General features: G+C 45.3%; 1 protein-coding gene and 1 pseudogene across 1 annotated transcript in view; one reads left to right on the top strand and one right to left on the bottom strand.

Moving 5' to 3' along the window:
• LOC126412964 (zwei Ig domain protein zig-8-like) overlaps positions 1–27,221 on the bottom strand; it is a 361,088-nt gene that overhangs the window by 17,365 nt on the left and 316,502 nt on the right. Inside the window, exons 4-6 of the mRNA XM_050082856.1 lie at positions 23,706–23,833; positions 10,869–11,037; positions 9,986–9,988 (exon numbers count right to left, since the gene is read on the bottom strand). Coding sequence (XP_049938813.1) covers positions 9,986–9,988; positions 10,869–11,037; positions 23,706–23,833 — 300 coding nt within the window. The remainder of the gene's footprint in view (positions 1–9,985; positions 9,989–10,868; positions 11,038–23,705; positions 23,834–27,221) is intronic.
• On the top strand, positions 4,557–4,674 carry LOC126413512 (5S ribosomal RNA; annotated as a pseudogene).

Below are 27,221 nucleotides of genomic sequence, written 5' to 3'. Positions count from 1 at the left end.
CACCACCAAAAGTAAGTTTTTTCTATTTTTTGCACAGAATGGTTCATTTTTGGAAGGGAGCTGTAAATATCAAAAACCCTAGTAAAGTTCTACTCAAGAAAGGTCTTGTGAATATTTTAACCCTCTCAATACCAAGGGGAGGTGGGGGGAGCGTATTTTATGCCTACCTTTTGAAAATATTGCGATCTTCTCACTTTTATATTTTAACATTTTGAAATTAATATTTCTGTTTTAAAGAATTCTTCTTCCAGACTGCATATATGTTTTAAATTTATCAGTTAATGTCATATTCAGTAATTCCATATTCATGGCCTTACTTGTACATCAGTGTCTCTTGAAAATGTGTAATGAGATTAAAAGTCAATGAACGAAATCAACATTTTTAAATTTTTTGTGGTGGACATGAAGTCAGTATTACACATTACTGAAAATGCGTTGGTATTGCTGAGAGTGTACTAAAAGGTATATTCAGGTTCTGGACCCAACTTGAACATCTGTACCTTTTTAAAGAGTATGTAGGTAATAAAACTCAACAATAATTAAATAATGTTGTGCTCTTTTAATTTTTTGGGTGGGCGTAAAGTACCCCTCTTCACAATTCGCTTTATGGAATATGCCTTGGTATTGCTAGGATTAAGTTACACGAACAGTTTTAGAGATGTAAGAATTGGAACAGGATTCTGTTAATGATGTAGGTGCCAACCTCTGCCGGGCTGAAAATCCCTACTAATTCGCCAGAACATGGCCCGAGAATTGCGTGGCGTCGTTAGACGCAATAAAACAATATTCAAAAAAATGTCATTTAATACTGAAGATATATGTCGTTGCTACTTCTTCTGCACTGACTGGCAGCTACATAATGCTGAGAAGAACCCTGTGATCCAATAGCGGACGCATGGCTGCTGGGAGCTCTGCATCAGCTTGGAGTGGTAGGCACACCTCACACGTAGCTCTGTTTTTGCAGATGGCGTGACAACAATGTGAGTGTTTTGATTCACACGCCATTTGCTGGTTCTCAATCCCTCCCAGACCATGCCCACATTGTCCCCTTAGGTGTACCGGTATGTCGGATGCCATGTGGTCGTGCTGAATTCTGAAACTGGCCCATCATTACAGTAATCCTTCAGAACCGTGTGGCACTGAAGCTAAGGGCAGCTTCCGCCCTGGACAAGAGTCATGTTGTCAGGGCTGGTGGCTATGCTGACATCAGTACTGGATGCTGGAGTCTATCAGCCGTGGCTTCGGGTCGCTGGACGTCGCAAAGGGCATCTAGAGCGAGATCAACATTAGGACAAACTCACCATAACCAGAGAATTGAGTGCGAATAACACGAACGCCATCGACCCTACTGTTGTGTACGCTGTTGAAGATGTAGTATTTATGTCGTCGAGGAGAGACTCTGCTCTAGACGCCATTGACAATGATAGAATTGATTCTGCACTTCCCGAGTTGTCAGCTGTCTTCGGTTCTGCTAGATCTGCTTAGCGGGTCTTTACTGCTTACTCAAACTAACTAGTGTCTCTTGTGTAACCAGCCTCTGTGGCCGAGCGGTTCTAGGCGCTTTAGTCCGGAACCGCGCTGCTGCTACAGTCGCAGGTTCGAATCCTGCCTCGGGCTTGGATGTGTGTGGTGTCCTTAGGTTAGTTAGGTTTAAGTAGTTCTAAGTCTAGGGGACTGACGACCTCAGATGTTAAGTCCCATAGTGCTCAGAGCCATTTGAACCATTTTTTTTTCTCTTGTGTAACGCTACAGGAGTAATATTGGCAGTTCTGTCTGCACTTTTCTAACCAATTTCCGCGGCGTTGTTTGCAGTCTCTCTTGAGAGTGGCGAGGTGGCGATTGTGCGTGACCCACTAATGGTACTGAAATGTTAATGCTTCCCAGCTGGCGACTGGCGGTTGGCGACATTTCCGCGCTGTTGATTATCGCCGACTGTTAGGATACCTCTTACTAATTCTGTCGCATAACATTCATAATTGTTACAGCTTTTACTGCTTAGTCAGTTACGTAAATGAGAAAATTAATTAAGTACATGCGAACATTTCCTATATTTTCAATCTGATGAAATTTCTTGTGAGTTCAACATTGCCCAGCAATGAAAACGGCAAGTTCTGCCTTCCATCCACTCACCGTTCCCCTACCACTGTCGCTAGCGTTTTTCCCTACACGTGTCCACACTAATCAACTTCATCTGGTGAACGCATTAAAGCTGAGCAGGAGACCTCAGTTAGCTGCGTTATGTAACTGTTTCTTCTTACTCTCATTTCGTTTCTGTGCACTGAGAGAAGAGTAATGCCAGACCCTATCATCTATTTTATTTGCAGTATATGTTTCGGAAGGAGTGACAACAAAAGCGACGAAGAGGCTGGAAACTTTGATACATGTGAACAAGGAACAGAAGGATCAGGCTCATACTCTTCTACAAAACGTATGTAAAAGTGTTGTTATTCTGAGACATTATCTTGTGACTGCTCTGACTCTGATACGGCCGGCCAAAAATTCGTCTCCTGTGCCAATCTTTTCACCTCGGAGTAGCACTTTCAACCTACATCCTCAATTATTTGCTGGATGCATTCCAATCTATGTTTTCCTCTACAGTTTTTACGCTCTGCAGGCCCCTCTAACCCATAGAAGTTATTTCTTGATGTTTCTACGAATGTCCTACCATACTGTCCGTTCTTGTAAGTGTTTTCATGTATTTCTTTACCGTATCTTTCCACCTAATTTTCTATGTTATCCTGTAGCACCCCATCTCACATGTTTCGATTCTCTTCTGTTCCAGGTTTCTTGAAGTCCATGTTTTACTACCATATAATGCTGTGCTCCAAACAAGCATTCTCAGAAATTTCTTCCTCAAATTAAGGTCCATGTATGATAGTAGTGGACTTCTCTTGGCGAGGAATGCCCTTTTTGCAAATTCTAGCCTGCTTTTGATATACTATAGTTCAATTCTTTTATCTTGGCGGCTCGCGCATGCCCGCCCAGACGCGGGAGATTGCTGCGTTGCCAGTTGCACACGACGCACGCGCCAAGAGAAGCAGCACCATAGTACAGTTCGCAAGCTTACGTTTTCATTTTCCTGCATGCTGAGGCAGTCCTTCCGACTATCATTTCTTTTCGATTTCTTCACGTTTTTCATACACCATTTTGCCATAGCATCCCTGCGCTTCCTATTTATTTCACTCCACAGCGACTTGCATTTCAGTATTCCTGAATTTCCCTGAACATTTTTTTACTTCCTTCTTTCCTCGATCGGTTGAAGTATTTTTTCTCTTATCCATGGTTTCTTTGCCGTTACCTTCTTTGTACCTACTGTTTTCTTTCCAACTTCTGTAATTGCCATTTTTAGAGATGTCCGTTCCTCTTCAACTGAACTGCCCACTGAACTACTCCTTATCGCAGTATCTATAGCCTTACAGAATTTCAAAAGTCTCTCTCCATTTGTTAGTACTTCCGGTCCCACTTCTTTGGTATTATTTCTTCCTGACTAATCTCAGTAACTTCAGCCTACTATTTATCATTATTAAGTTGTGATCTGAGTCTATATCTGCACCTGACTTCGCCTTACAGCCCAGCATCTAATTTCGGAATCTCTGTCTGACCATAATGTAATGTAACTGAAATTTTCCCTTATCTAACTGCCTTTTCGAAGTATACGTCCTTTCCCTGCGATTCTTGAACGGAGTATTCGCTATTACTAGCTGAAATGTATTGCAGAACTCAATTAGTCTCTCTCCTCTCTCATTCCTAGTACCAAGCCCATACTTTCCCGTAACCCCTTCTTCTAATCGTTCCGCTACAACCGCATTCCAATCTCCCATGACTATTATATTTTCACCTACCTTTACGTACTGAATTACCCGTTCAATATCATCATATACTTGCTCTATCCCTCCATCTTCAGTTCCAGCTTGCGACATAGCCATGTATACATGAACTATCGTTGTCGGTGTTGGTTTTCTGTCTATTCTGACGAGAACAACCCCATCATTAAACTGCTCACAGTAATTCACTCTCTGCCCTACCTTCCTGTTCGTCAAGAACCCTACTTCGTTATGCCATTTTCTGCTGCTGTTGATTTTACCCTATACTCATATGAGCAGAAGTCCTTGTCTTCCTTCCATTTCACTTCACTGACTCCCACTGTATCTAGATTGAGCCTTAGCGTTTCCCTTCTCAGACTTTCTAGCTTCCCTACCACGTTCAACCTTCTGACATTCCACGCCACGTTTCGTAGAATATGTTAAGTAACGTAATGTAAAGAAACTAGTTAACCAGAAAGCTGTACAAGTACGTATTGATAGAAATGTAAGATTTCCCTCGTCTTATCCATTCATTTTCATAAAATACTGTTTGTACGTGCTAAAAAAGTGACTTAAAGACTGAAAGAAAAAAAACTCTAAAAAGTCATGGACTTTTTCTAGTTCGTTCTTAAAATCTGATATGCCCATTGCTTGAGAAAACAGAGAAAATCGATGATTACTTCGGCAGAGAGGTTGCCGAATGCATTTCAGCCCTTTTTGGTAAAGGTAAGTCGCCGGATTTGCAACTGTTCGGGCAATGGCCTTGCCCCAGTGGATACACCGGTTCCCGTGAGATCACCGCAGTTAAGCGCTGTCGGGCGTGGTCGGCACTTGGATGGGTGACCATCCAGGCCGCCATGCGCTGTTGCCATTTTTCGGGGTGCACTCAGCCTCGTGATGCCAATTGAGGAGCTACTCGACCGAATAGTAGCGCCTCCGGTCAAGAATACCGTCATTACGACCGGGAGAGCGCTGTGCTGACCCCACGCCCCTCCTATCCGCATCCTCCTCTGAGGATGACACAGCGGTAGGATGGTTCCTATGGGCCACTTGTGTCCTGTAGACAGAGTGGTTTTTCAACTGTTCAACCAATTCAATCATCTTAATACTCTTCCACGAATATTCAATCAGCCAATTTCGTCTCCTGAGGCGACTGCAAAGCAGGAAAAAAAATCATTCCGATTATACACACAAAAAAGGTAAGAATCCTGGTGGTGACATCTTAAATGATATCAAATTTCAACGCTGTAATGTACCTGTGGGTCAGGCAAACAATGCTATCATATGCTCTCGTTTGCCTCCCATTATTGATGCAGCATGCCTCCACTCCTGTTGAGTATAACCACAAGTCCAGCTAGGCTAGGAACATCTTGGACCCCAGAAACTGGGGTTAAAGGAAATCAAACTCATCTCTCTCTCACAGATCACTGAAGCTAAGCCCTGTCGGCTTGGCTAACACTTGGATTGGTGACTGTCCAGTCTGCCGAGCGCTGTAGGCAAGCGGGGTGGACTCAGCCCTTGTGAGTCAAATTGAGGAGGCACTTGACTGAAGAATAACGGCTCCAAGCACGAAAACTGACAACAACAGGGAGAGCGGTGTGTTGACCATACGCCCCTCCATACCCACATCCATGGACGCCCGTAGGCTGAGGATGACACTGCGTCCGGTCAGTACCATTGGGCCTTCCGAGGTCGGTTCGGACGAAGATTTTTTTATGGGGAAGATAAAATGGTATTTTAGTTTTAAGTGTATGTTGTACATATGATGATTGTAAATGTATTATAAATACAGTAATTTTCGATTAATTCAAGAATGGTTCTTAATTCTCATGAGAAATAGTTTTGATCCCAATATAAACATCAAGGTTTATACTCAACAAAAAACTGTATATCAGAGCTGTTCTGAAACAATAAATGCCAGTTTTAAAAGGAATTTCAGTCTCTCTCTCGAGATGTTACTACTAACATCTACACTGTGACAAAAGTCTTGGGATACCTCCTAACATCGTGTTGGATCTCCTTTTGGACGGCGTAGTGCAGGAGCTCGACTTGTCATGGGCTCAACCAATCGTTGGAAGTCCCCTGCAGAAATATTGAGCCATACTGCCCCTACACAGACCGTAATTGTCAGAGCGTTCCTGAAGCAGGATATTGTGCAGGAACTTACCTCTCGACTATGTCCCAGAAATGTTAGATAGGATTCATGCCGGGAAATCTGGGTGACCAAATAATTTGCTCGCTCTGTCCAGAATGTTCTTCAAACCAATCGAGAACAACTGTGGTCCAATGACATGGCGCATTGTCACCCTTAAAAATTCCATCGTTGTTAGGGAACATAACGTCCGAGAATGGTTGCAATAATCTTCAAGTAACCGAACATCCAGAGGGCCCAGTCCATTACCTGTAGCCTAAACATAGCCCACACCATTATGGAGCCGCCACTAGCTTGCACAGTGCCTTATTGACAACTTGGGTCCATCGCTTCGTGGGGCCTGCGCCCGACTCGAACTCTGCCATCAGCTCTTAGCAACTGAAATGGTGTCTCATCTGACCAGGCCACTGTTTTCCAGTCCTCTATGGTCCAACCGATATGGTCACGAGCCCAGAACAGACGCAGCAGGTGATTTAGTGCTGTTAGCAAAGGCACTCGCTCGGTCGTCTGCTGCTATAGCCAATTAAAGCCAGATTTCGCCCCACTGTTCTAACGGAAACGTTCACCGTACGTCCTACATTGTTTTCTGCCGTTATTTCACTTTGTGTTGCTTATCTGTTAACACAGAGAACTCTAAGCAAATACTGCTGCTCTCAATCGTTAAGTGAAGGCCGTCGACCACTGCGTTGTCTGTGGTGAGAGGTAATGATTGAAATTTAGTATTGTCGGCAAACCTTTGACACTACGGATCTCAGAATATGGAATTACCTAATGATTTACGAAATGGAATGTTCAATGCGCGTAGCTCCAACCGCCGTTCCGCGTTCAAAGTCTTAATTCCCGTCATGCGGCCATAATCACGTCAGAAACCTTTTCTCTTAAATCACCTAAGTACGAATAACAGCTCCGCCAATGCACTGCCCTTTTATATCTTGTTTACGCGATACGACCGCCATCTACATGCCTGCGTATCGCTGTCCCATGACTTATATCACCTTAGTGTGTGTGTACTACATATAGATTTCTATATGTATAACAGGTAAATAGTTGAGGAGAAACAGAAGAAAGGGCAGGCCGAAGTGGACGAGCGGTTCTAGGCGCTACAGTCTGGAACCGCGCGACCGCTACGGTCGAAGGTACGAATCCTGCCTCGGGCATGGATGTGTGTGATGTCCTTAGGTTAGTTAGGTTTAAGTAGTTCTAAGTTCTAGGCGACTGATGACCTCAGAAGTTAAGTCCCATAGTGCTCAGAGCCACTTGAACCAAACAGAAGAAAGGTTTAAATGAATTAAAATCTAATTTGAAGACCATGCCAAACTCATGGGCTAACGGATTTTTAATCTTCCAGACAGACTGTCACCAACCGGTTACATTGCTCCAAACAGGCATATGACCTTCGAGGAGAATTTTAGTAGAAATATTTTTGACACAATAGATGTCTTCAAAAATGAGTAGTTTATCATAAACATTGTAAAAAATGGTTCAAATGGCTCTGAGCACTATGGGACTTAACAGCTATGGTCATCAGTCATCTAGAACTTAGAACTACTTAAACATAACTAACCTAAGGACATCACCAGTCATCACGAGGCAGAGAAAATGCCTGAGCCCGCCGGGAATCGAACCCGGGAACCCGGGCGCGGGAAGCGAGCATAAACACTGTAAAAAGGTAATAAAAATGAATTGAGGGGTTGGGGAGGAACTGAGTTTGAAAATTTTAGACGTCCTTAAATACTTTGTGGGACCACTAGCGTTCAAGGAATCGGCAGTTGAGCAATGAAGCACCTAGTTTCATAAGCGCAAAGTCGGTGGATGGAATCCCGTTGCTGGCAGTTTTTTTTATTGTCACGTAGGCTTCACAACACATTAAGATGACTGTGTATACTATGATTATTTAATGAACTATTATTGTTTTCATAATCTTTAGCCAGAGAAAATGTTTTTCCCTGAGGAGATTGGAAAATAAAAAAAAGGATGCACGAGATCTCCGAAATAAGTATATCTATTTTATTTATCTTACTGTATCTACATTTGAGACAAGTATAATATATAACCTATAGAGAACTGGACGAATCAGGATGATGCTGATCGTCTGACTGTAGATAGTAGATAGTGTCGGAAGTTCCATGCGGCTTTTCGCGGATGATGCTGTAGTATACAGAGAAGTTGCTGCATTAGAAAATTGTAGCGAAATACAGGAAGATCTGCAGCGGATAGGCACTTGGTGCAGGGAGTGGCAACTGACCCTTAACATAGACAAATGTAATGTATTGCGAATACATAGAAAGAAGGGTCCTTTATTGTATGATTATATGATAGCGGGACAAACACTGGTAGCAGTTACTTCTGTAAAATATCTGGGAGTGTGCGTACAGAACGATTTGAAGTGGAATGATCATATAAAATTAATTGTTGGTAAGGCGGGTACCAGGTTGAGATTCATTGGGAGAGTGCTTAGAAAATGTAGTCCATCAACAAAGGAGGTGGCTTACAAAACGCTCGTTCGACCTATACTTGAGTATTGCTCATCAGTGTGGGATCCGTACCAGGTCGGGTTGACGGAGGAGATAGAGAAGATCCAAAGAAGAGCGGCGCGTTTCGTCACCGGGTTATTTGGTAACCGTGATAGCGTTACGGAGATGTTTAATAAACTCAAGTGGCAGACTCTGCAAGAGAGGCGCTCTGCATCGCGGTGTAGCTTGCTCGCCAGGTTTCGAGAGGGTGCGTTTCCGGATGAGGTATCGAATATATTGCTTCCCCCTACTTATACCTCCCGAGTAGATCACGAATGTAAAATTAGAGAGATTAGAGCGCGCACGGAGGCTTTCAGACAGTCGTTCTTCCCGCGAACCATACGCGACTGGAACAGGAAAGGGAGGTAATGACAGTGGCACGTAAAGTGCCCTCCGCCACACACCGTTGGGTGGCTTGCGGAGTATCAATGTAGATGTAGATGTAGATGTAGAATCATGGAAAACAGTAATTTCAAAATGGTTCAAATGGCTCTGAGCACTATGGGACTTAACTTCTCAGGTCATCAGTCCCCTAGAACTTAGAACTACTTAAACCTAACTGACCTAAGGACATCACACACATCCACGCCCGAGGCAGGATTCGAACCTGCGACCGTAGCGGTCGCGCGGTTCCAGACGAAAACAATAATTATTGCCATATACAAGAGATGGAATGAACGCCGAAGTTTTCCATGTGGATTGTTTTTCCAATAAGACCATAGCAAAACAAACGGGATTTACATACATAATCGGTTCTCAGTAATCACAACATTTCGCGGTGTACCACAAATATCGAAGCATATCACCGAATACTGGTGCAGATAGCACACAAAAAATTTGTGTGCCTCCAGCAAGATACGATCCAGAGACCTCGCGCATATGAAACTAAGCGCTTCCCGCTCAGCTGCAGATTCCTTGAATGATAGCGATCCTACAAAGTATACAAGTACGTTTCAAGTTTTCAGACTCGATTTACTCGAAAACGGTTGAGAGATGTGCCATCTTTTTCAGATATGTTGAAGTCGTCGTTGTGTCTCATACTCCCTGCCTATACGAATCAAGTCGGTGAGGGCCAGTCCGTACGTGAGTGAAGCTGCTACGGCAGCCGTCACGTGCCGCCTTTTTCTGCTGTGGTCAGCTCACACCATTGGGACGTTGTCTACACTGACTGTATCAATTCTTCTAAATATACCTGTTATTGTTACCGTTGCCTTTTTGCTTCTGAGAGTGCCGAGGAACTGGTTCATAGCACCTGCTGTCCACTCAACAGTCCTGCAAGAACACTCACAAGGATCGATACCTCCACGAGGAATCTAACCATCATCCTAAGCAAAAAAGAGGTGTCATGAAAACCTTGATGGACAGAGCCAACAAAATCTGCGAGCCGGCTTACTTACAAGATGAACTAAATCACTTACTGTCAGCCTTCATAAAAAACGGATATACCAGTAAGGAAATTGATCGAGCCCTCCATCGAAGAAGAAAAGAAGCCAGAAGTCCGGAGGAACAACGGTCACCTACTGTAAAAGTTTTCCTATCGTTTATTAATAAAGTCACGGACCGTATCTGGAAAGTTCTGGCCAAGTATGGGATCGAAACAATCTTCAGGCCACCAAGAAAGTTAAGGAATATTTAAAAACTGCAAAAGACGCCCGACACCCCCTAGCAACACCTGGTATATACAAAATTCCGTGCAGTTGTGGTACAACGAAAAGAAGTGTAAACACCCGCTTAGCCGAACATAAAAGAAACTGTCGCTTAGGACACATCGAAAAATCGGCCGTAGCTGAGCATGTTTTTCGAGATGGGACCCTTGAAATTAAATTTAATGAGACCATCGTTTTAGCACGAACATCCCATTATCATGCGCGCAACTATAGAGAAGCAATAGAGATTCACAAACACCATAACAATTTTAATAGAAAAAAGGAAGGTTTAAAGTTAGACAAAATATGGATGTCGACGTTGCGCCAGCAGAGTAACAATCGATTACTCTTAATCGAGGATGATGACGCCTTCCAAAGATAGGGATACCGTTGGCATCACGTGGCGAATGGTGGTGCCCTCTATGCGCTCTGTAAATGCGAGAGTACCTGGAGCCTCAGTGGCAGTAGCCGGACGACCTCGGAAGATGTCTCCCTCAGATGGAGACGAAACGTTAGGTGGAAGTTTTATACATCGACCACGGCGTCTCAGCCCGGAAGTTTCAACTGAAGTCCTGCAAGGTAATCGCGATTCATTAGCGGATCATTAACGCTCAGACCAAACTGACACGTAACAACCGATTGGAATAGACATAAGATTTGGCAGTGTCAGTGAGTCAGTGACGCTAGCCGCCGTTTTGGACTAAAGAGAAACTATGGCGAGGCTAGCGGAAGCGTTGTGAGCGGCGCGACGTACCATCGAGTATGTGGACGCGGACGGTGGCGGCTGCGGTGTTGGAGGGGGCGCACGTGTAGCGGCCGGAGTCCGCCGCCGTGGCCCTCTGGATGAGCAGCCGGCTGGTGGTGAGCGCGCCCTTCTCCGTCACCAGGCTGATGCCGCCGCGCGGGGAGTCGAAGTTGATCGCCTGCACAGCGCGTTCACTCCGCCTTACTCTACTGGTGTACAAATGTTACACGTCAGGAAGAAAGAGTCACACTTCGAGCTTTAAATAAGAGCGTGCCAAGATTATGAAAACTGAGTCACATCAGAATTGTCCAACGACTGGCCAAGAGTCGGAAGGCACAAGATACTCAAAACACACCAGTGGGTTTTCGGAAGAATACCCTTCACACAATCCCGAAGATAGAAAGCGAATAAAAATGGGAGAGCTATTGCGCAATCAACACCACATGTAACTCGCCCGAGTTCTTGACCAGAATAATATACAAATCAATAAAAATAAATTTAAAGCTCTGTTAGATGATAAATTAGCTTACAGAACACTGGAGGAAGTTCTGATGTTGCACTTAATTATGGAAGCAAGATCTGAGACATCGTCATAGGATTTTTCGCTCAATAAAAAGTTTTCGACAGAGTAAAAGCGTGCAACTCTACTGAAATTCTCAAAACAGATACAAGAATTCGTGAAAGAAGTGTGATTTATAGTAACTGAGCCGTGCTGCGGTTCGCGTTGGTGCTGTTTGTAGGTTTCCCTCCTCTGTTAGAAGCCAGACCGTATCGCTTAGCTGACACGGTTGCGTTGTTTGTCTTCTTTTCGTGTTGACTGGCGCCACTTGGTTTCGCAAGCTTTGCGTCTCCTCCAGTGTCAGCAGCGGCGGTTATCGATGTGTAGTAACTGTAGCCCTATCTTTTGGGCGACGTCGTTGTTGTTCCATGTCGTGTCAGTGCGAGTTCGGTTGGGGACTCAGGAGCAGCCAGGTCCGTGCAGTACGTTAACACGCACGGACCGCGGGCGGTGCGCATGGACTGCCGGATCGAAGGCCTGTGGTCACGAGGATGCACGACCTCGCCGTAAACCGGATCCTGCAAGCTTTGAGTGCATTTGAATTCAAGTAGAGAAACCTCCACCATTGTGATATCTCGCGATTCTCCTGTGACTTTGGTTCGTGTTGCTCCCCGTAGTGTTACCGAGGCGAACAGCAGCCAGTGGGGTGCTTTGGGTCGCGCGGGGTAGCCGTACGGTCTGGGGGGCCATGTCACGGTCCGCGCGGCTCCCCCCGTCGGAGGTTCGAGTCCTCCCTCGGGCATGGCTGTGTGTTTTGTCCTTAGCGTACGTTACTTTAAGTTAGATTAAGTAGTGTGTAAGCTTAGGGACCGATGACCTCAGTAGTTTGGCCCCATAAAAAAAAGTGCTTGGGGGAGGCGCATCTGATTTGCTTTCCTCGACTTCTAATTACTATTTATTGCATTCAGTTTGTTATTATTTGTTAAGTTCAACCAGCAGTATTTTTCCTGCCTCGTGGCCGGTAAAGCCCTAGTTACCTGCCGTGCGGGTTAGTGTATGTAACGGCAGTGTACGTTTCCTCACCTTGCCGCTGCTGTCCGGTGAGGCGTGTAGTTTTGACAGCTTTCTTGATTGTAGGTTGGTTGGCGATTCTTCTACTCTGGTGGTAGTGATTCTTTTCTTGTTTCGGGCGCTCTAAGCACAGTATTCTGCGGGCGGAGTCCAGACCGCCGGTTCCGGCTTTGGCGTATTTTTACATATTTGCCTTTGGTTATCATTAGTCATTCGTTAGACTGCCACTAGTCCAAGTTACCATCTTGTGAAGTGAATGCAACTCTTGGCTGCCTATCTCATCGCTCACGAAAATGAATTTTTGCCGGAAATACTCAGAGGTTGATTCCTGGTACACAGTCTGTGATTGGCCCTTGTGTTGTATTATTTTATTTGCTGTATTTTTATATAATTGTCATTCTTGGCTTTACAGCAGGTTTAAATGGTTGTGCTACCAAGTTTACCATCATTTTGTCTCACCCGTTCGGTGATCAGTTGCCTGTCTTTTTAAATTAATCTCTGCGATTTCATTGCTGTTTTACAGCATGTTTGTTAAATTTTTTATAATTTCCGTTCTTGGCGTCACAGGCCGTCAGCCGTGACTGTGGTTACTTGCCTTAAAATTCTAATTAGGGTCATATTGGCTTGTTTGTAAATCGTTATTTGCTGTGTCTATATGTTATGCTCATTTGGTAAATTGTAACGCACTGAAAGCACTATTAATTACACAGTTGTTTATTCCTTCATTAATAACGTGTCATATATTGTTTTGTTGCTGAGTCTGGAAGTACCGTGTTAAAATAAATGTGTGTAATTGCAAAAGGGAACCAATAGTAACTGATTACGGCCCCGTCCACAATCGTAAGCAAATCCTGCCTTCCTTGACTACCAGGTTTCGGTAATATGCTTCCAGTCGTCTGAAAAAGTTCTTGACCAGTTTACTACAGATTCTAAAAGACATTGGAAAGCATATAGCCTAAATAACTTTTTAAAACAACATGTTTCTGTTAAAATCGACAGAAAGAAAACGTTTTGCAGTGACAATATGCTGTCTCGTTTTCTTTCCTGCAATCAGTTCTAACTAAATCCATTAGATAAATTGTTATTCAAGGTAAAGAGCTTCACAAATTGAACAGGTCAATAACGCGTTGGTCCACCCCTGACAGCCATACAAGCAGTTATGCGGCTTGGCGTTGACTGACAAGGTTGTTTAATGTCTAACTGAGCCATTTCTAAGCCAAATTCTGATCAATTAAAGCGTTAGAGCGTCAAAATCCCTAGTTGGTTGGAAGTTCTTGCCCATGATGCTCCAAACATTCTCAGTTGGGCCGAGATCCGGCAACCTTGCCGGCCAAGGTAGGGTTGGGAAGGCAGGAAGACAATTAGTAGAAACTCTCACCGTGTGTGTCTGAGCATTGTCTTGCTGAAATGTAAGCCCAGAATGCCTTGTCACCAATATCGTCGACGCACTGGTGTGCTCTAATGCCGCCGCGGATGACAACCAAAGGGGTCCTGCTACGGAAAGAAATGGCACTGTCCAGGCCACCTTCGCTGGTCATTTTGCCTCAATTCGATGCGGGACTCATCACCGAAGACAATTCCACTCCAATGAGAGTACACTCCGAAGATATGTCTGGAGACACCCCAGACAGAGGTGGGATATCAACCTGATTGTCGAACCCCATAAGGCCCGACAACCAAGTGATGGTCTGGGGCGCCATTTCTTTTCATAGTAGGGCCCCTTTGGTTGTAATCTGCCACACTCTTATTGAGGAACGCCGACGATATTCTTTCTACGCCCAGTTTTGCTGCCCTCAATGGCAAGCCATTCTGGTCTTACGTTTCAGCAAGATAATGCACGCATACGACGAGACCTTTTACGGCTTGTCTTCGTGCTTGGCAAACACTATGTTGGCCAGCAAGGTGCTAAGTTCGGTTGGTTGCTTGATTTAAAAGAGGGGGGAAGGGCCAAACTGCTAGGTCATCGGTCCCTCATCCCCATTAAAATAATTCCACAAGGGTGACAGTAAAATAATCATGACATACAAGACTCAGCTGGGAGAAAGGAGAAAACCACAAGATAGACAGAAGGGCAACAAACACTAAAATGGACAAGAAAACCACAGAGAGACGCAAGAGACATGTGGAAGAGATCAAAACAAGAGAGTATATTACCATGGCTGACTGACAATGAGAATAAAAAAGAAAAGCCAGCCACTGTGCAACGCATTGAAACCTTCACCCTAAAAGCACTAGGGTGGAGGACACAGAGGGACAAAGGACATGCGCTAAACTTAGATCAAATGATAAAATCCACCCTCACGAATAAAACGTACAACTAAAACTGCTGTTGAGGCATTGTCGCCCAACAACGAAGGTAGGGTGCTGAGAAAGTTAAAAGTCCACCACAGAGCTGCTAATAGTGCGCTGTCCAACAAGAGGTGGACGACCGTCGTTTGTCAGCCACAGCGACACCGAGGTGGGTCCTAGCGACAGAGGAGGTAACCATGCGTTGGACACGTATGGCCAATGTGGAGCTGGCCAAGGTCGACTGATTCCCTGCGAGAGAACCGCATGGAAGACTTACACACCTTTGTAGTCTCCTTAACGAGTTTGTTATGCGTACTGTTATGTCATTCCGTCTCCCAAAGCCGAAAACGCTTGTGGCGTAAGACAGAACGCAGGTCAGTTTCGGATATGCCCATCTCCAGAAGCGGTTTCCGCATAGCCCGTTTGGACAGCCTGTCAGCTAGTTCGTTGCCTGGGATTCCGACGTTTCCTTGGGTCCACACAAACACCACTGATGGACGCTGGCAAAGGATGGCGAGGGCAGCACTGGTCGATAGCTTGTAAGCTGCTTCCTTAAGCAGCCCACAGGAGAAATGACTCGCGTATGTGCTCAAGAGCACTAGATATGGCCGCCAGCTCTGCAGTGAGAACATTGCAGCCATCTGGCAAGGAGTGCTGTTCAATATGTCCTCCATGAACATACGTAAAGCCAATGTGACCATCAGCCATCGACAGTCGGTGTGTGGCCGAGCGGTTGAAGGCGCTACAGTCTGGAACCGCACGACCGCTACGGTCGCAGGTGCGAATCCTGCCTTGAGCATGGATGTGTGTGATGTCCCTAGGTTAGTTAGGTTTAAGTAGTTCTAAGTTCTAGGGGACTTATGACCACAGCAGTTGAGTCCCATAGTGCTCAGAGCCATTTGAACCATTTTTTTGACAGTCGGTGTAAACTACTTCATGGCCACGATACATGCCGAGAATCGAGAGGAAGTGATAGTGGAGAGCCGCAGGGTTAACGGAGTGCTTTAGGTCATGCGAAAGGTCCAGAAGAATCAGCTGCCTAGGTGTACACCAAGGAGGTGTACGTGAATGGACCTCGAGGAGAGATGGTAACGGGAGGGACTCCAGTTCAGACAGAAGGGACCGGACACGAACTGCAATCGTAAGCCCTGGCCTGGGCCGCAGATGCGGGAGATGAACCGCCATGGCTGGGAAAAGAAGACGGTAATTTCGATGCGCAGGAGAACTATGAATGTGTCCAATGTAACTGACGAGAAGTTGTGCACGCCTGACCTTCGATGGAGGGACTCCGGCTTCCACCAGGACATTGGTCACCGGACTTGTTCTAAAAGCTCCTGTCGCTAGGTGAACGCCACAGTGATGCATTGGTCAAGTAAACGCAACTCTGAGGGTGCCGTCGAAACGTAAACCAGATTCAGTAGTTAAGGCGATACTGAACAAGGGCTCTGTAGAGCTGCTGCAGCGTAGAGCGATCTGCACCCCAGTTGGTGTTGCTCAGGCAGCGGAGGGTATTGAGGTGCTGCCAGCACTTCCACTTAAGCTGACGAAGGTGAGGAAGCCAAGTCAATCGGGCGTCGAAAACTATTCCTAAGAATCGATATATCTCCACTACAATGAGTGGGACGTCATTATGGTAAAATTCTGGTTCTGGATGAACGGTGCGACGCCGAAAGAAATGCATGACACACGACTTCGCTTCTGAAAACTGGAAGCTGTGGGCTAGAGCCCATGATTGCGCCTTGTGAATGGCTCTACGTAGGCGCCGCTCAGTATCAACAGTACTGGAGGAGCAGTACGAAATGAAGAAGTCATCTGCGTACAGAGAATGTGAGAGCCATGGCCCTGCAGCTGCTGCTAGACTGTTAATAGCTACTAAAAATAGAGACACTCAATACAGAGCCCCGTGGAACGCCATTCTCCTGAATATGGGGGAACTATGGGAGGCACCGACATGGAGAGTGCGGAACGACAGGAAGTTTTGGATAAACATCGGGAGCGGATCGCAGAGAGCCCATTCATACAATGTCGCCAGGTCATGTCGTATGCTTTATGTAAGTCAAAAAAAGACGACAACCAGATGTTGGCACCTGAAAGAGGCTATTCGGATGGCAGACTCAAGGGACACCAGTGGTAGAGCGACCCTGGTGGAAGCCACCCTGACATGGAGCCACTAGGCCACACGACTCCAGGACCCAACCCAACCGCTGACACACCATACGTTCCAGCAGCTTACAGAGAAAGTTGGTGAGGTTTATGAGTCGGTAGTTATCCACATGAAGCGGGTTTTGACCAGGTTTGAGCACCAGGATTGTGGTGCTCTCCTGCCATTGCGATGTAAAGACGCCATCGCACCAGATCCGGTTGAAGACGACGAGGAATTTCGCTTGTAGTCAGACGAGAGATGTTTAATCATCTGACTGTGGATCCAGTCTAGCCCAGGAGCTGTGTCGGGGCAATGTGCAAGGGCGCTGAGGAGCTGTGTCGGGGCAATGTGCAAGCGCGCTGAGGAGCTCCCACTCTGTAAATGGGGCAGTATATGGTTCACTCCGGAGTGTAGTGAACTAGAGGGCTTTCCTTTCCATCCACTGTTTGAAGGTGCGTGCTCAGCAAAGTGCTCGGAAATTGCGTTTGCGTCGGTAGATAATACGCCATTGTCGTTAATGCCAGGGACACCTGTTGGGGTCTGGTACCCAAAAAGACGTCTGATCTTCGTCAGACTTGGGAAGGTGACGTTTGGCAAGCAATGGTCGACACGTTTCCGCCCTTAGATAAGCTGGCGAATGTGGGCACGGAGCCGTTTAAAGGCTACGAGGTGCTCCAGGGAAGGGTGCCGCTAATGCCGGTGTAGAGCTCGCCGAAACTCCTGAATTGCCTCAGAGACTTCCGGCGGTTACCAAGGGACTGTGTTTCGCTGGGGCACCCTAAAGAACGAGGGACCGCGTTTTCCGCCGCAGAAACGATCGTTGTAGTTACCTGATCAACCACCACATCGATGTTACCATGTGGGCGAGATTCAACGGTGACAGCAGAGGTGAAAGCGTCCTAGTCGGCCTTGTTGAAAGCCCATCTGGGCAGGCGTCCGTGGGCATGACGCCAGGGGAGTAACAGGAAAATGGGGAAGTGGTCACTACTACATAGGTCGCAATGTGCTCTCCAGTGGATAGATTGGAGAAGGCCAGGACTGCAAACCGAGAGATCAATGGTCAAATATGTGTCATGTGCCGCACTGAAATGTGTGGGGGCCACCTGTATTTAAGAGGCAGATGTCGAGTTGTGACAGTAAATTTTCGACCTCCCTGAAGTAGGTTGTGCAGGAGTAACAGGGAGGGAAGTGCCCCCCCCCCCCCCCCCAATCAAGAGAGCAGGTGGAGTCTGGCAGCTCTGAGAGCCAACTGTACGCGGCGGAACGGAAGATGGTAGAACCGTTGTCGTAGCGGCGGCGTAGATTGATGTCGTATGCACAGGATGTAGCCTCTCATATTTTCTATTAGCATCAGTGTTGGTCAGTCGGTCCAGGGTCTTGTATTCCATCATTTTTCTTTCTGTCTGGCGAGCAAGGCGAATGGTGCTCTCCAAAATTGGCACAGATGGGAGGCGGGGCACAGGTGACGCTGGAAGTACAGCAGGAAGACATAAGGCCAAACTTCCAGCACTTAAAGCACCGCATCGGGGAAGGGATATATGACCTTCTCGGGTAATGTGTCACCCTCGAAGACCAAGATGAAGGCACCGGTGGCAACTTGATTATCCCTCGGACCTCAGTGGACGCGCCAGACGAAATGGACACCTCGCCGATCTAAATTGGCGCGCAGTTCATCGTGAGACTTCAAAAGAAGGTCCCTGTGAAATATGATACCCTGGACCATATTTAATCTCTTATGTGGTGGGATGGAAACAGAAACGTCCCCGAGCTTGTCACAGGCGAGTAGGATGCTGTTTTGATCAAGACTGATCCTGACCACCTTTTGGACAAACCGTCCACATCCCCAAAAGTTTCCTCTAAATGCTCCACAAAAAAACTGAGGCTTCATTGACAAGAAAGTTTCCCCGTCGGGGTGAATAAGCTTCGCTGCCATACTTAGCCTGGCGTTCCTCCCATGGTGTGGCCAGGGAGAGGGGGGGGGGGGGATGGCGAACGATTTGGGATTGTATTTCTTACCATTGAAGTTAGACCTTGACCGCTTCGAGACTGCTGATGTTTGACCACCAGCAAGAGGTGATGTACTGCGCTTCATGGCGTGTCATCCACCCTGATGCCACCCACTCTGACCAGGGGCCCTCCCCACTGGCGCCCCCAGCCGCAGCAAAGGCCATCTGGCAGGCGCAAACGAGCTAAGAAGTCCATTATCGTCGACAGCGCAGAAAGTGATACTGCACAGAGGATGGAGGAAAACGCATCCAGGAGGGTGAACTCGCCCAACAGCTGGAGAATGAGCGGAAGCGCAGATGTATGTCGACGAAGGACGTGAAAGATCTCAGTGCATGATGGACACTTTTTTTTTTTTTGGTCATCAGTCTACTGACTGGTTTGATGCGGCCCGCCACGAATTCGTGTCCTGTGCTAACTTCTTCATCTCAGAGTAGCACTTGCAACCTACGTCCTCAATTATTTGCTTGACATATTCCAATCTCTGTCTTCCTCTACAGTTTTTGCCCTCTGCAGCTCCCTCTAGTACCATGGAAGTCATTCCCTCATGTCTTAGCAGATGACCTATCATCCTCTCCCTTCTCCTTAATCAGTGTTTTCCACATATTCCTTTCCTCTCCGATTCTGCGTAGAACCTCCTCATTCCTTACCTTATCAGTCCACCTAATTTTCAACATTCGTCTATAGCACCACATCTCAAATGCTTCGATTCTCTTCTGTTCCGGTTTTCCCACAGTCCATGTTTCACTACCATACAATGCTGTACTCCAGACGTACATCCTCAGAAATTCCTCGAGGCCGGTATTTGATATTAGTAGACTTCTCTTGGCCAGAAATGCCTTTTTTGCCATAGCGAGTCTGCTTTTGATGTCCTCCTTGCTCCGTCCGTCATTGGTTATTTTACTGCATAGGTAGCAGAATTCCGTAACTTCATTGACTTCGTGACCATCAATCCTGATGTTAAGTTTCTCGCTGTTGTCATTTCTACTACTTCTCATTACCTTCGTCTTTCTCCGATTTACATGGACACTATGTACCATGTAAGTGCCTTTCCCCAATTGGCTCGCTCTTCGGGAAAATTTTGAAAAATGGAGGTCAAATCCTACAGGGGACCATCGCGTAAAAGCCGAGACGTGTGACTCCTTTTGGTCGCCTCTTACGACAGGCAGGAACACCTCGGGTCTATTCTAACCCGCGGACCCGCAGGAGGGAGTGCTAAGTTACATTGACATCCTACTGTGTCTTCTGGGTACTTTTCTTGGCCAGAAGAGTGTATCTGATACATTAAGTACTCTACGTTCAGAAAGAAAACGCTGTGTGTTACATATAAAGACGAGTTATTGACGCTATATACGAGGACCAAGAGGGGACAGGAATAGAAGAGCAAGATTAAGAGCAAAAGTTTGGAATGACAGTTTTCTCTTCTACTGTTGTCCGTCTGTATTGAAGACGCGATGAAGGAAATGAAACGACGGTCCAGAAGTGCGACTTCTTCTATGCTGATATTGCTGTCCTCTGCGGAAGTGAAAAAGAAAAGCAGGACTTGTTCAGTGGAATGAGCAGTCTGTGGATCGCAGAATATGAGCTGAGAAAAAACAAATAAAGAAGAAAGTAGTCTGAAGCAGCAGAAATAAGCGACAAAATTGTTATAAAAAGATTAAAAGACTTAAAGAAGAAATTCGTCTTCCTTTCTATGTGTGATTGACGAATCAATAAGTATATTAGAAACCATTCGTTGGTAAAAGAAGCCGATTATTATCAAAAACATGTTAATTTGAGAAATAAAACCAGAAACTTAAGTCTGGATCATAGTATAGTATGGAATAGAAACAAGGTTTTTAAAGCCGGATGTTCGGAATGATGCTAAAAATTAGTTGAACTGATAACGTTAGGTATGAGGACGTACTTTGCAGATAGAATGACGGGACAGATGTTACGACATCAGAGAGTAACTTCCATGGTACTAGTGGGAACCGTAGAGGGCAAAGATTCTACGGAAAGCCAGAGTTTCGAAAAAATACATCAATAATTGACAAAACTGGCTTGTAGTGCTATTCGGAGTTGAATAGGTTTGCGCAGGAGAGGAAAATCGCTGTGGTCCACATCAAACCAGTCAGATGATTGATAACACGAGTCCACAAAATGTAATACCCTCTGCCTCACATTGATGGTGGTCTTCGGTGTAGTTTTCTTACTGAAATAAGTTACGGGAATGCAGCCGGCTGACCTCGTCGATAACCATTTTCAAGGCAAAACTGCAGCAAGTAAGCCCTGTGCAAGGGTATTTAAAACTTCAGTTTTCAGGGAGACACCTGAAAGATAATACTCATGCATACTGTAAACGTACCATCAACACAAACCAAAGATGACCGGAAGTCATCGATCGTACAATTAATAAAAAACCGCTGGGGTACCATAAACGCAGTCCCTCTGTTTCTTGACAAGGGAGAAAGCAGAATTCTAAACAGAATTTAAACAGAACCTACCATCTCTATTTCTAAGGTTACTAACTAATTTAATTTCAACAGCTTCCTTAATAGCACTGTCCCGATAGCTGGAACTGCATGCCAGAATCTCCGTGTTGTTATTTTCCAGAGGATGACAGCGGCTAAGCCAATGTTCTGCAATGGCGAATTCGCTCGGCTGTTGTAAGTGTATGTGCCGCTTGTACTACTCCTGATAGTCTGACAAACATATGACATGCGACGACTGCAAGGAATACGCCCCTTACGCAAACTAAGATGGTCCTTTACGAAACTAAAAGTAGCCTGATCTTAGGTGGTGGTAGAAAAACACAGTGCACATCGTATTTCCGCAAAATACCACCAATCCTGTTCCAAATTCTTCCAGCGTAAGGCAAAAGGGCCGTAGACTTTGGTGCCACCTCGATATTGTCATCGCTCACCTGGTGCACAGTTGGTCGATAACACAACGCACATCTGATCTGTTTTTCACTATAACCATTCTAAGGAAACGTGACTTCGAGATGGGCTAACTCACGTGAAAAACTCTCACGGTCCGAAATGACATGGGTCCTGTGGACCAAGGTATGAAGTATCCCTTCACGTTGAACCTGATGGTGACAGCAGTCAACCTGCAGATACAAGTCAGTTGGAATAGGCATCCTATAAACAACATGCCCCAACGCTCCATCCACCTTCCTCCAGACTAACACATCAAGGAAGGAAAGACAGCCATCCTCTTCCACTTCCATCGTGAACAGGAGGATTTAATTCAGATGATCCAAAAAGTCGTTCAAATTCTCAATGTTATGAGGTCAAATAACAAAAGTATCGTCTACATTACCGAAAAAACACTGGGGTTTCAAAGGCATCAGCTCCAAGGCACGTTCCTCGAAATTTTCCACAAACAAACTGCCAATAATAGGTGACAACGGGCTTCCCATCGCAACTCGACCTGTCTGCTTGTAGCACAGGACATAAAAAAAAGTAAGGGGAAGTCGACAATGTAGAAATAGTTTCGTTCATACAGCACCAAACCTAACCTCAATCAAGCGTAATGAATCAGAGGAACACGGCTATAGACAGAGACCACATCAAAGCTTACTACAGTACCAGAATCATTCAAACACATTCCCTCTAAGAGACGAAAAAAATCTGCCGAGTTCTTAATGAGGCGCTCACACCGATCTACTATGGGGCTCAACAGAACAACAAGGTGTTTTGCTGCACGATATGAGTTTTATTTAAATTCTGCATGGAATCCTGCTTTCTCCCATGTCCAAAAAAAGAAGGGCAGAGTATATGCTAGTTCACCCTCTAATTATTAATTTCACTACCGATAACTGCTGACGTCGGTCATCTTTGGTTTGTGATAACACTAATGTTCAGTGTGTGTGTGCGTGTGTGTGTGTGTTATCTTTCAGGAGATTCTCTGAAAACCGAGGTTTTAAATTTCCTGGCGCAGCGCTTACTTGCTGCAGTTTTGCCTAGAAAATAGCAGGATGTACTAAGGTTTAAATATCGGCGGTTGTCGCAAACGTCACGCTCCTGCATTCCCAAGTTATATGAACGTTGTACACACTGGGAGAAACTCAGGTCTCACATTGTTTTCTTAATGTATAATAACATCGCACGTGTGTCTGATACGGCTCCCATAGCCCCTCTCTCTCTCTCTCTCTCTCTCTCTCTCTCTCTCTCTCTCTCTCTCTTCAGTCATCAGTCTTCTGACTGTCCGCCCCCGGTAGCTGAGTGGTCAGGACGACAGACTGTCAATCCTACGGGCCCGGGTTCGATTCCCGGCTGGGTCGGAGATTTTCTCCACTCAGGGACTGGGTGTTGTGTTGTCCTAATCATCATCACTTCATCCCCATCGACGCGCAAGTCGCTGAAGTGGTAGCCGGCACGGTAGTTCAGCGTGTTCGGTCAGAGAGCCGGTTGGCCTCTGTAATAAAAAACTGAGTGGAAGGATCAACCACCGAACTTGAACAGGATGTCTTTCGACGTCCGCAACGACCAAACACAACGATCAATAACGAACAAAATGCAAAAAAAAAAAAAAAATAAAATAAAAAAAAAGTGGCATCAAATCGAAAAACTTGCACGAGGCGAGCGGTCTACCCGACGGGAGGCCCTCGTCACACGCCATTATTATTATTATAGTCTTCTGACTGGTTTGATGCGGCTCGCTAGGAATTCCCCTGTGCCAACCTCTTCTTCTTAGATTAGCTGTTGCAACCTACGTCCTCAATTATTTGCTGGACGTGTTCCAGTCTCTGTCTTCCTCCATAGTTTTTGCCCAGTTCCGTCAAGTGCCATCGAAGAGGCTCCGTAGCAGAGGAAAACAGTTCATGGAGAGGGGAGGGGTAGGGTGTACGCACCTGCGAGTCGCGGCTCCAGACGATGGCCAGCGGCGGCTCCGGCGCGTACAGCACGAGGCACGTGAGGTTGATGGTGCTGCCCTTGTCGATGTACAGGTCGGGGCCGCCCACCACCTCCGTCAGCGGCTCTGCACACGTCACACGGGCGCCACGTCAACTCCTGGTCTCTACACTGACTTATCACAGGTAATATCACATCCTTACTCACCAGGGATTTGGTTCTCACCTTCCTAGTAATTCAAAAGTGTGTTTTCAGGAATCACTTTTGAATAAAGCTTCTTAATTTTCATTCCCGAATATTAGTTTTTGGCACATAGTTATTTTATGTTCTAAATACGGGTGTAGTGGAAAGAAAAAACATGGCTCTTGTGTTGCCACAGATAATGCTCTTTGGATTTTGAAATTAAATTACTTTGTACCAAATTACAGGATTTATGTATACTACTATATGCAGACAAGTCATTTTCTAACTTTGTTACAAAAGATATCGAAAGGTTCTTGGGCGATTTACCTCATATTTTTACACGATACTCTAATAAACGTTCCCGACTGACATAAGCTAGATATTTTTAAATATACGGGGTATGTCAAAAGAATCATCCGATTTGGCACGTCTATATTTCTGAAACTAAGAAACATATACAATACATTTTGTTTTTTGATTAACGGGAAACTCAAAAAGGTCTTTTTTCATAAATTTCCATAGGTGTTCAACATGATCCCCTTCACATGCAAGGCTTATGTCAATGCAGTATTCAAATTATACGCACACTGCAGCCAACATGTCTTGAGTTACAGCTTTCACAGCTGTTGATATGCAATGTCTCAGTTCATTCATTGTTATTGGTAATGGAGGCACATAAACAGAGTCTTTTATAAACTCCCACAAAAAATAACCACATACAGTCATATCTGGTGACCCTGGACGCCAGTAATGTAAGGCTGAATCATTTGGTCCAGTGCGACCGATCCATCGTTCAGCAATCCTTTGATTTAAAATTTTCCGCACTTCCAGATGCCAGAGTGGCGGTGCTCCATCCTGTTGGTCAGCGAAGTCGTTCGAATCAGTCTCCAACTGTGCAAAAAGGAAGTTATGAAGATATCGAAATATGTGCTTCCTGTAACAGTGTTCTCGGCAAAGAAACATGGACCATACACCTTTCCCTGTGAAACTGCAAAAAACACATTTAATTTTGGAGAGTCCCTCTTATGTTGTACAACTTCATGCGGTTGTCCCGTACCCCATATTCTCACATTATGACGGTTCACCTTCCCATTTAAATGGACTGTTGCCTCGTCACTAAACACTAAGTGTGGAAGAAAACTGCCATCCTCCATCTTCCCAAGAACGAAATTACGGAACTCCACACGTAATTGTTTGTCACCTTCACAAAGAGCTTGCAGTAGCTGAACTTTGAATGGTTTCGTGTGTAAACGTCGACGCAACACACGCCAGACAGACATCGGGGGGCATGTTGAGCTGTCGAGCTGCATGGCGAACGGATTTCTGCGGACTTCTTGTGAAACTATGGTGGATACGTTCGACTCGGGGACAGCCCAGCGATTTGCCTTTACACAAACAACCTATTTCTCGGAATTGTTCATGCCATCATCTAATGCCCTGTGCTGTAGGAGGATCCACAACATAACTAGTACGAAAGTCTCGCTGAAGAGTTATTACTGACCCACACTGCGCAAAACGTAGAACACAAAGCACTTATTATTGTCCCGACACCATTTTTACTAGAACTGAGGTGGGTGCACACTGCTACTACCTAGCGGCAACCACGTAAAACTCGCGAGATTGCTCTTTCCTACAGTACGTTGTTCAAGCACATATCTTAAATAACGTAATAGTTATGATTTTTTGAAAATCGGATTATGCTTTTTGATACATCCTGTATATGTAGTGTATAAAGGAAAAAAGTTTGTTCGTTGGTTGATTTGAGGGAGGGGACCAAACAGCGAAGTCATGGGTCCCATCGGATGAGGGAACGATGGGGAAGGAAATCGGACGTGCCCTTTTGAAGGAACCATCCCAGCATTTGCCTGAAGCGATGTAGGGAAATCACGGAAAACCTAAAACAGAATGGCCGGACGCGGGTTGGAACCATCGTCCTCCCGAATGCGAGTTCAATGTGCTAAACAGATGAAAGTTGTTAGCAGAGGTACAGAAAAGTTCTTGACCAATTTACTTGCAATTTTCACACGATACTCAAAAATTCAGGTGGATTTTGGTTACATATCTTCTAATAAATACGGTAATAAACGTAACAACAACATATGAAGAGGAAACATTGGTATCTAAAATTGTTGTTGCCTAACACCTAGAAAACGTATTGACCTATTTACTTCAGATTTTTACACGCTACTCTTAGAAACATTCAGACGGACATGGCTGCATATTTTTTAAACAGCAATATACAGGTTTTCTGTGAAAACCGACTGCTAGAAAGAAAACGCTGTCCTGCAGAAATGTCGGGTTTCATATTCTTTCTTGTAGTCTGTTTTAACTATTCTTTATTCGTGAAGAACTGTGATAGCAGGGCATTGTAACTATTAAACAAACTGTTTCTCCCATATACAGTGGATTCTTTCTTCTCATATATAATTTAAGCAAAAATAGAGTATACAACTATAAGTTGTTTAGTTTTCTTCCTTGCAACAGGGTTTAACAGAAAACTGTTTATGACTTACAGGCATCTGATTAGAATACGATTATGGGATCTGAATAGTCCAAAACTTTGTAATTCAACCCGTTTGCAGATTAAAACTATGCGTTATACCCACAATTGAAACTAATATCCTCACTGAGCCAGTAGCAGGAGAGGTCTCTGATGCTCCCAATCAGCTAACCCATTTATTTTAAGCGACTTCAATTCCAAATCAATGATTCGTTGGCAATATTAGTAAACAAAGCTCAAGGTCTGAGAGAGGGGGGAAGAGCAGAGGAACTTGGGGGGAGTGGACACAAAGAGGGGGGAGGAGGAGATGGACAAAGAGGGGGAAAGGAGGAGACTGGCAAAGAGAGGGGAAAGGAGTAGATGGACGGAGAGAGAAGGAGACTTGCACGTATATAGAATTACCAAACATATTTAGCAATCGTTCGCTAGTCTGTATAAAACCATTTAAAAATGCTTACACACACTATCTGATGAAAAGTAACCAGATACTCCTATGAAGTTCAGAACTGACCACTAGGAGTGACGAGAAAGGGACCCAACAGTAGAGAAAGACGGGGAGTATTCAGTATTGTATTGCCAGTAGAGAAGCAGTAACAGCAGCAAAGGTTGGTCGGGACAGCTCAGTAGCCTCATATACACCTACATATACTTGATTACTCTGCTATTCACAATAAAGTACCTGGCAGAGGGTTCAATGAACCACCTCGAACGAGGACTAGTCATTGGAGGTCATCTTAGTAACAATCCATCAGTGACTTTTCAACCCTTCTACAGCTGCCCAACTTAAATGTTGGTGATGTGACTGCGGATTGTCAACGCGAAGTAATAACTG

This window comes from Schistocerca serialis, chromosome 7 (assembly GCF_023864345.2).
Source record: "Schistocerca serialis cubense isolate TAMUIC-IGC-003099 chromosome 7, iqSchSeri2.2, whole genome shotgun sequence".
NCBI classification, from domain to species: Eukaryota; Metazoa; Arthropoda; class Insecta; order Orthoptera; family Acrididae; genus Schistocerca; species Schistocerca serialis.
Note: the sequence above shows the minus strand (reverse complement) of the source record. Positions and strands in the feature narration are given on the sequence as shown.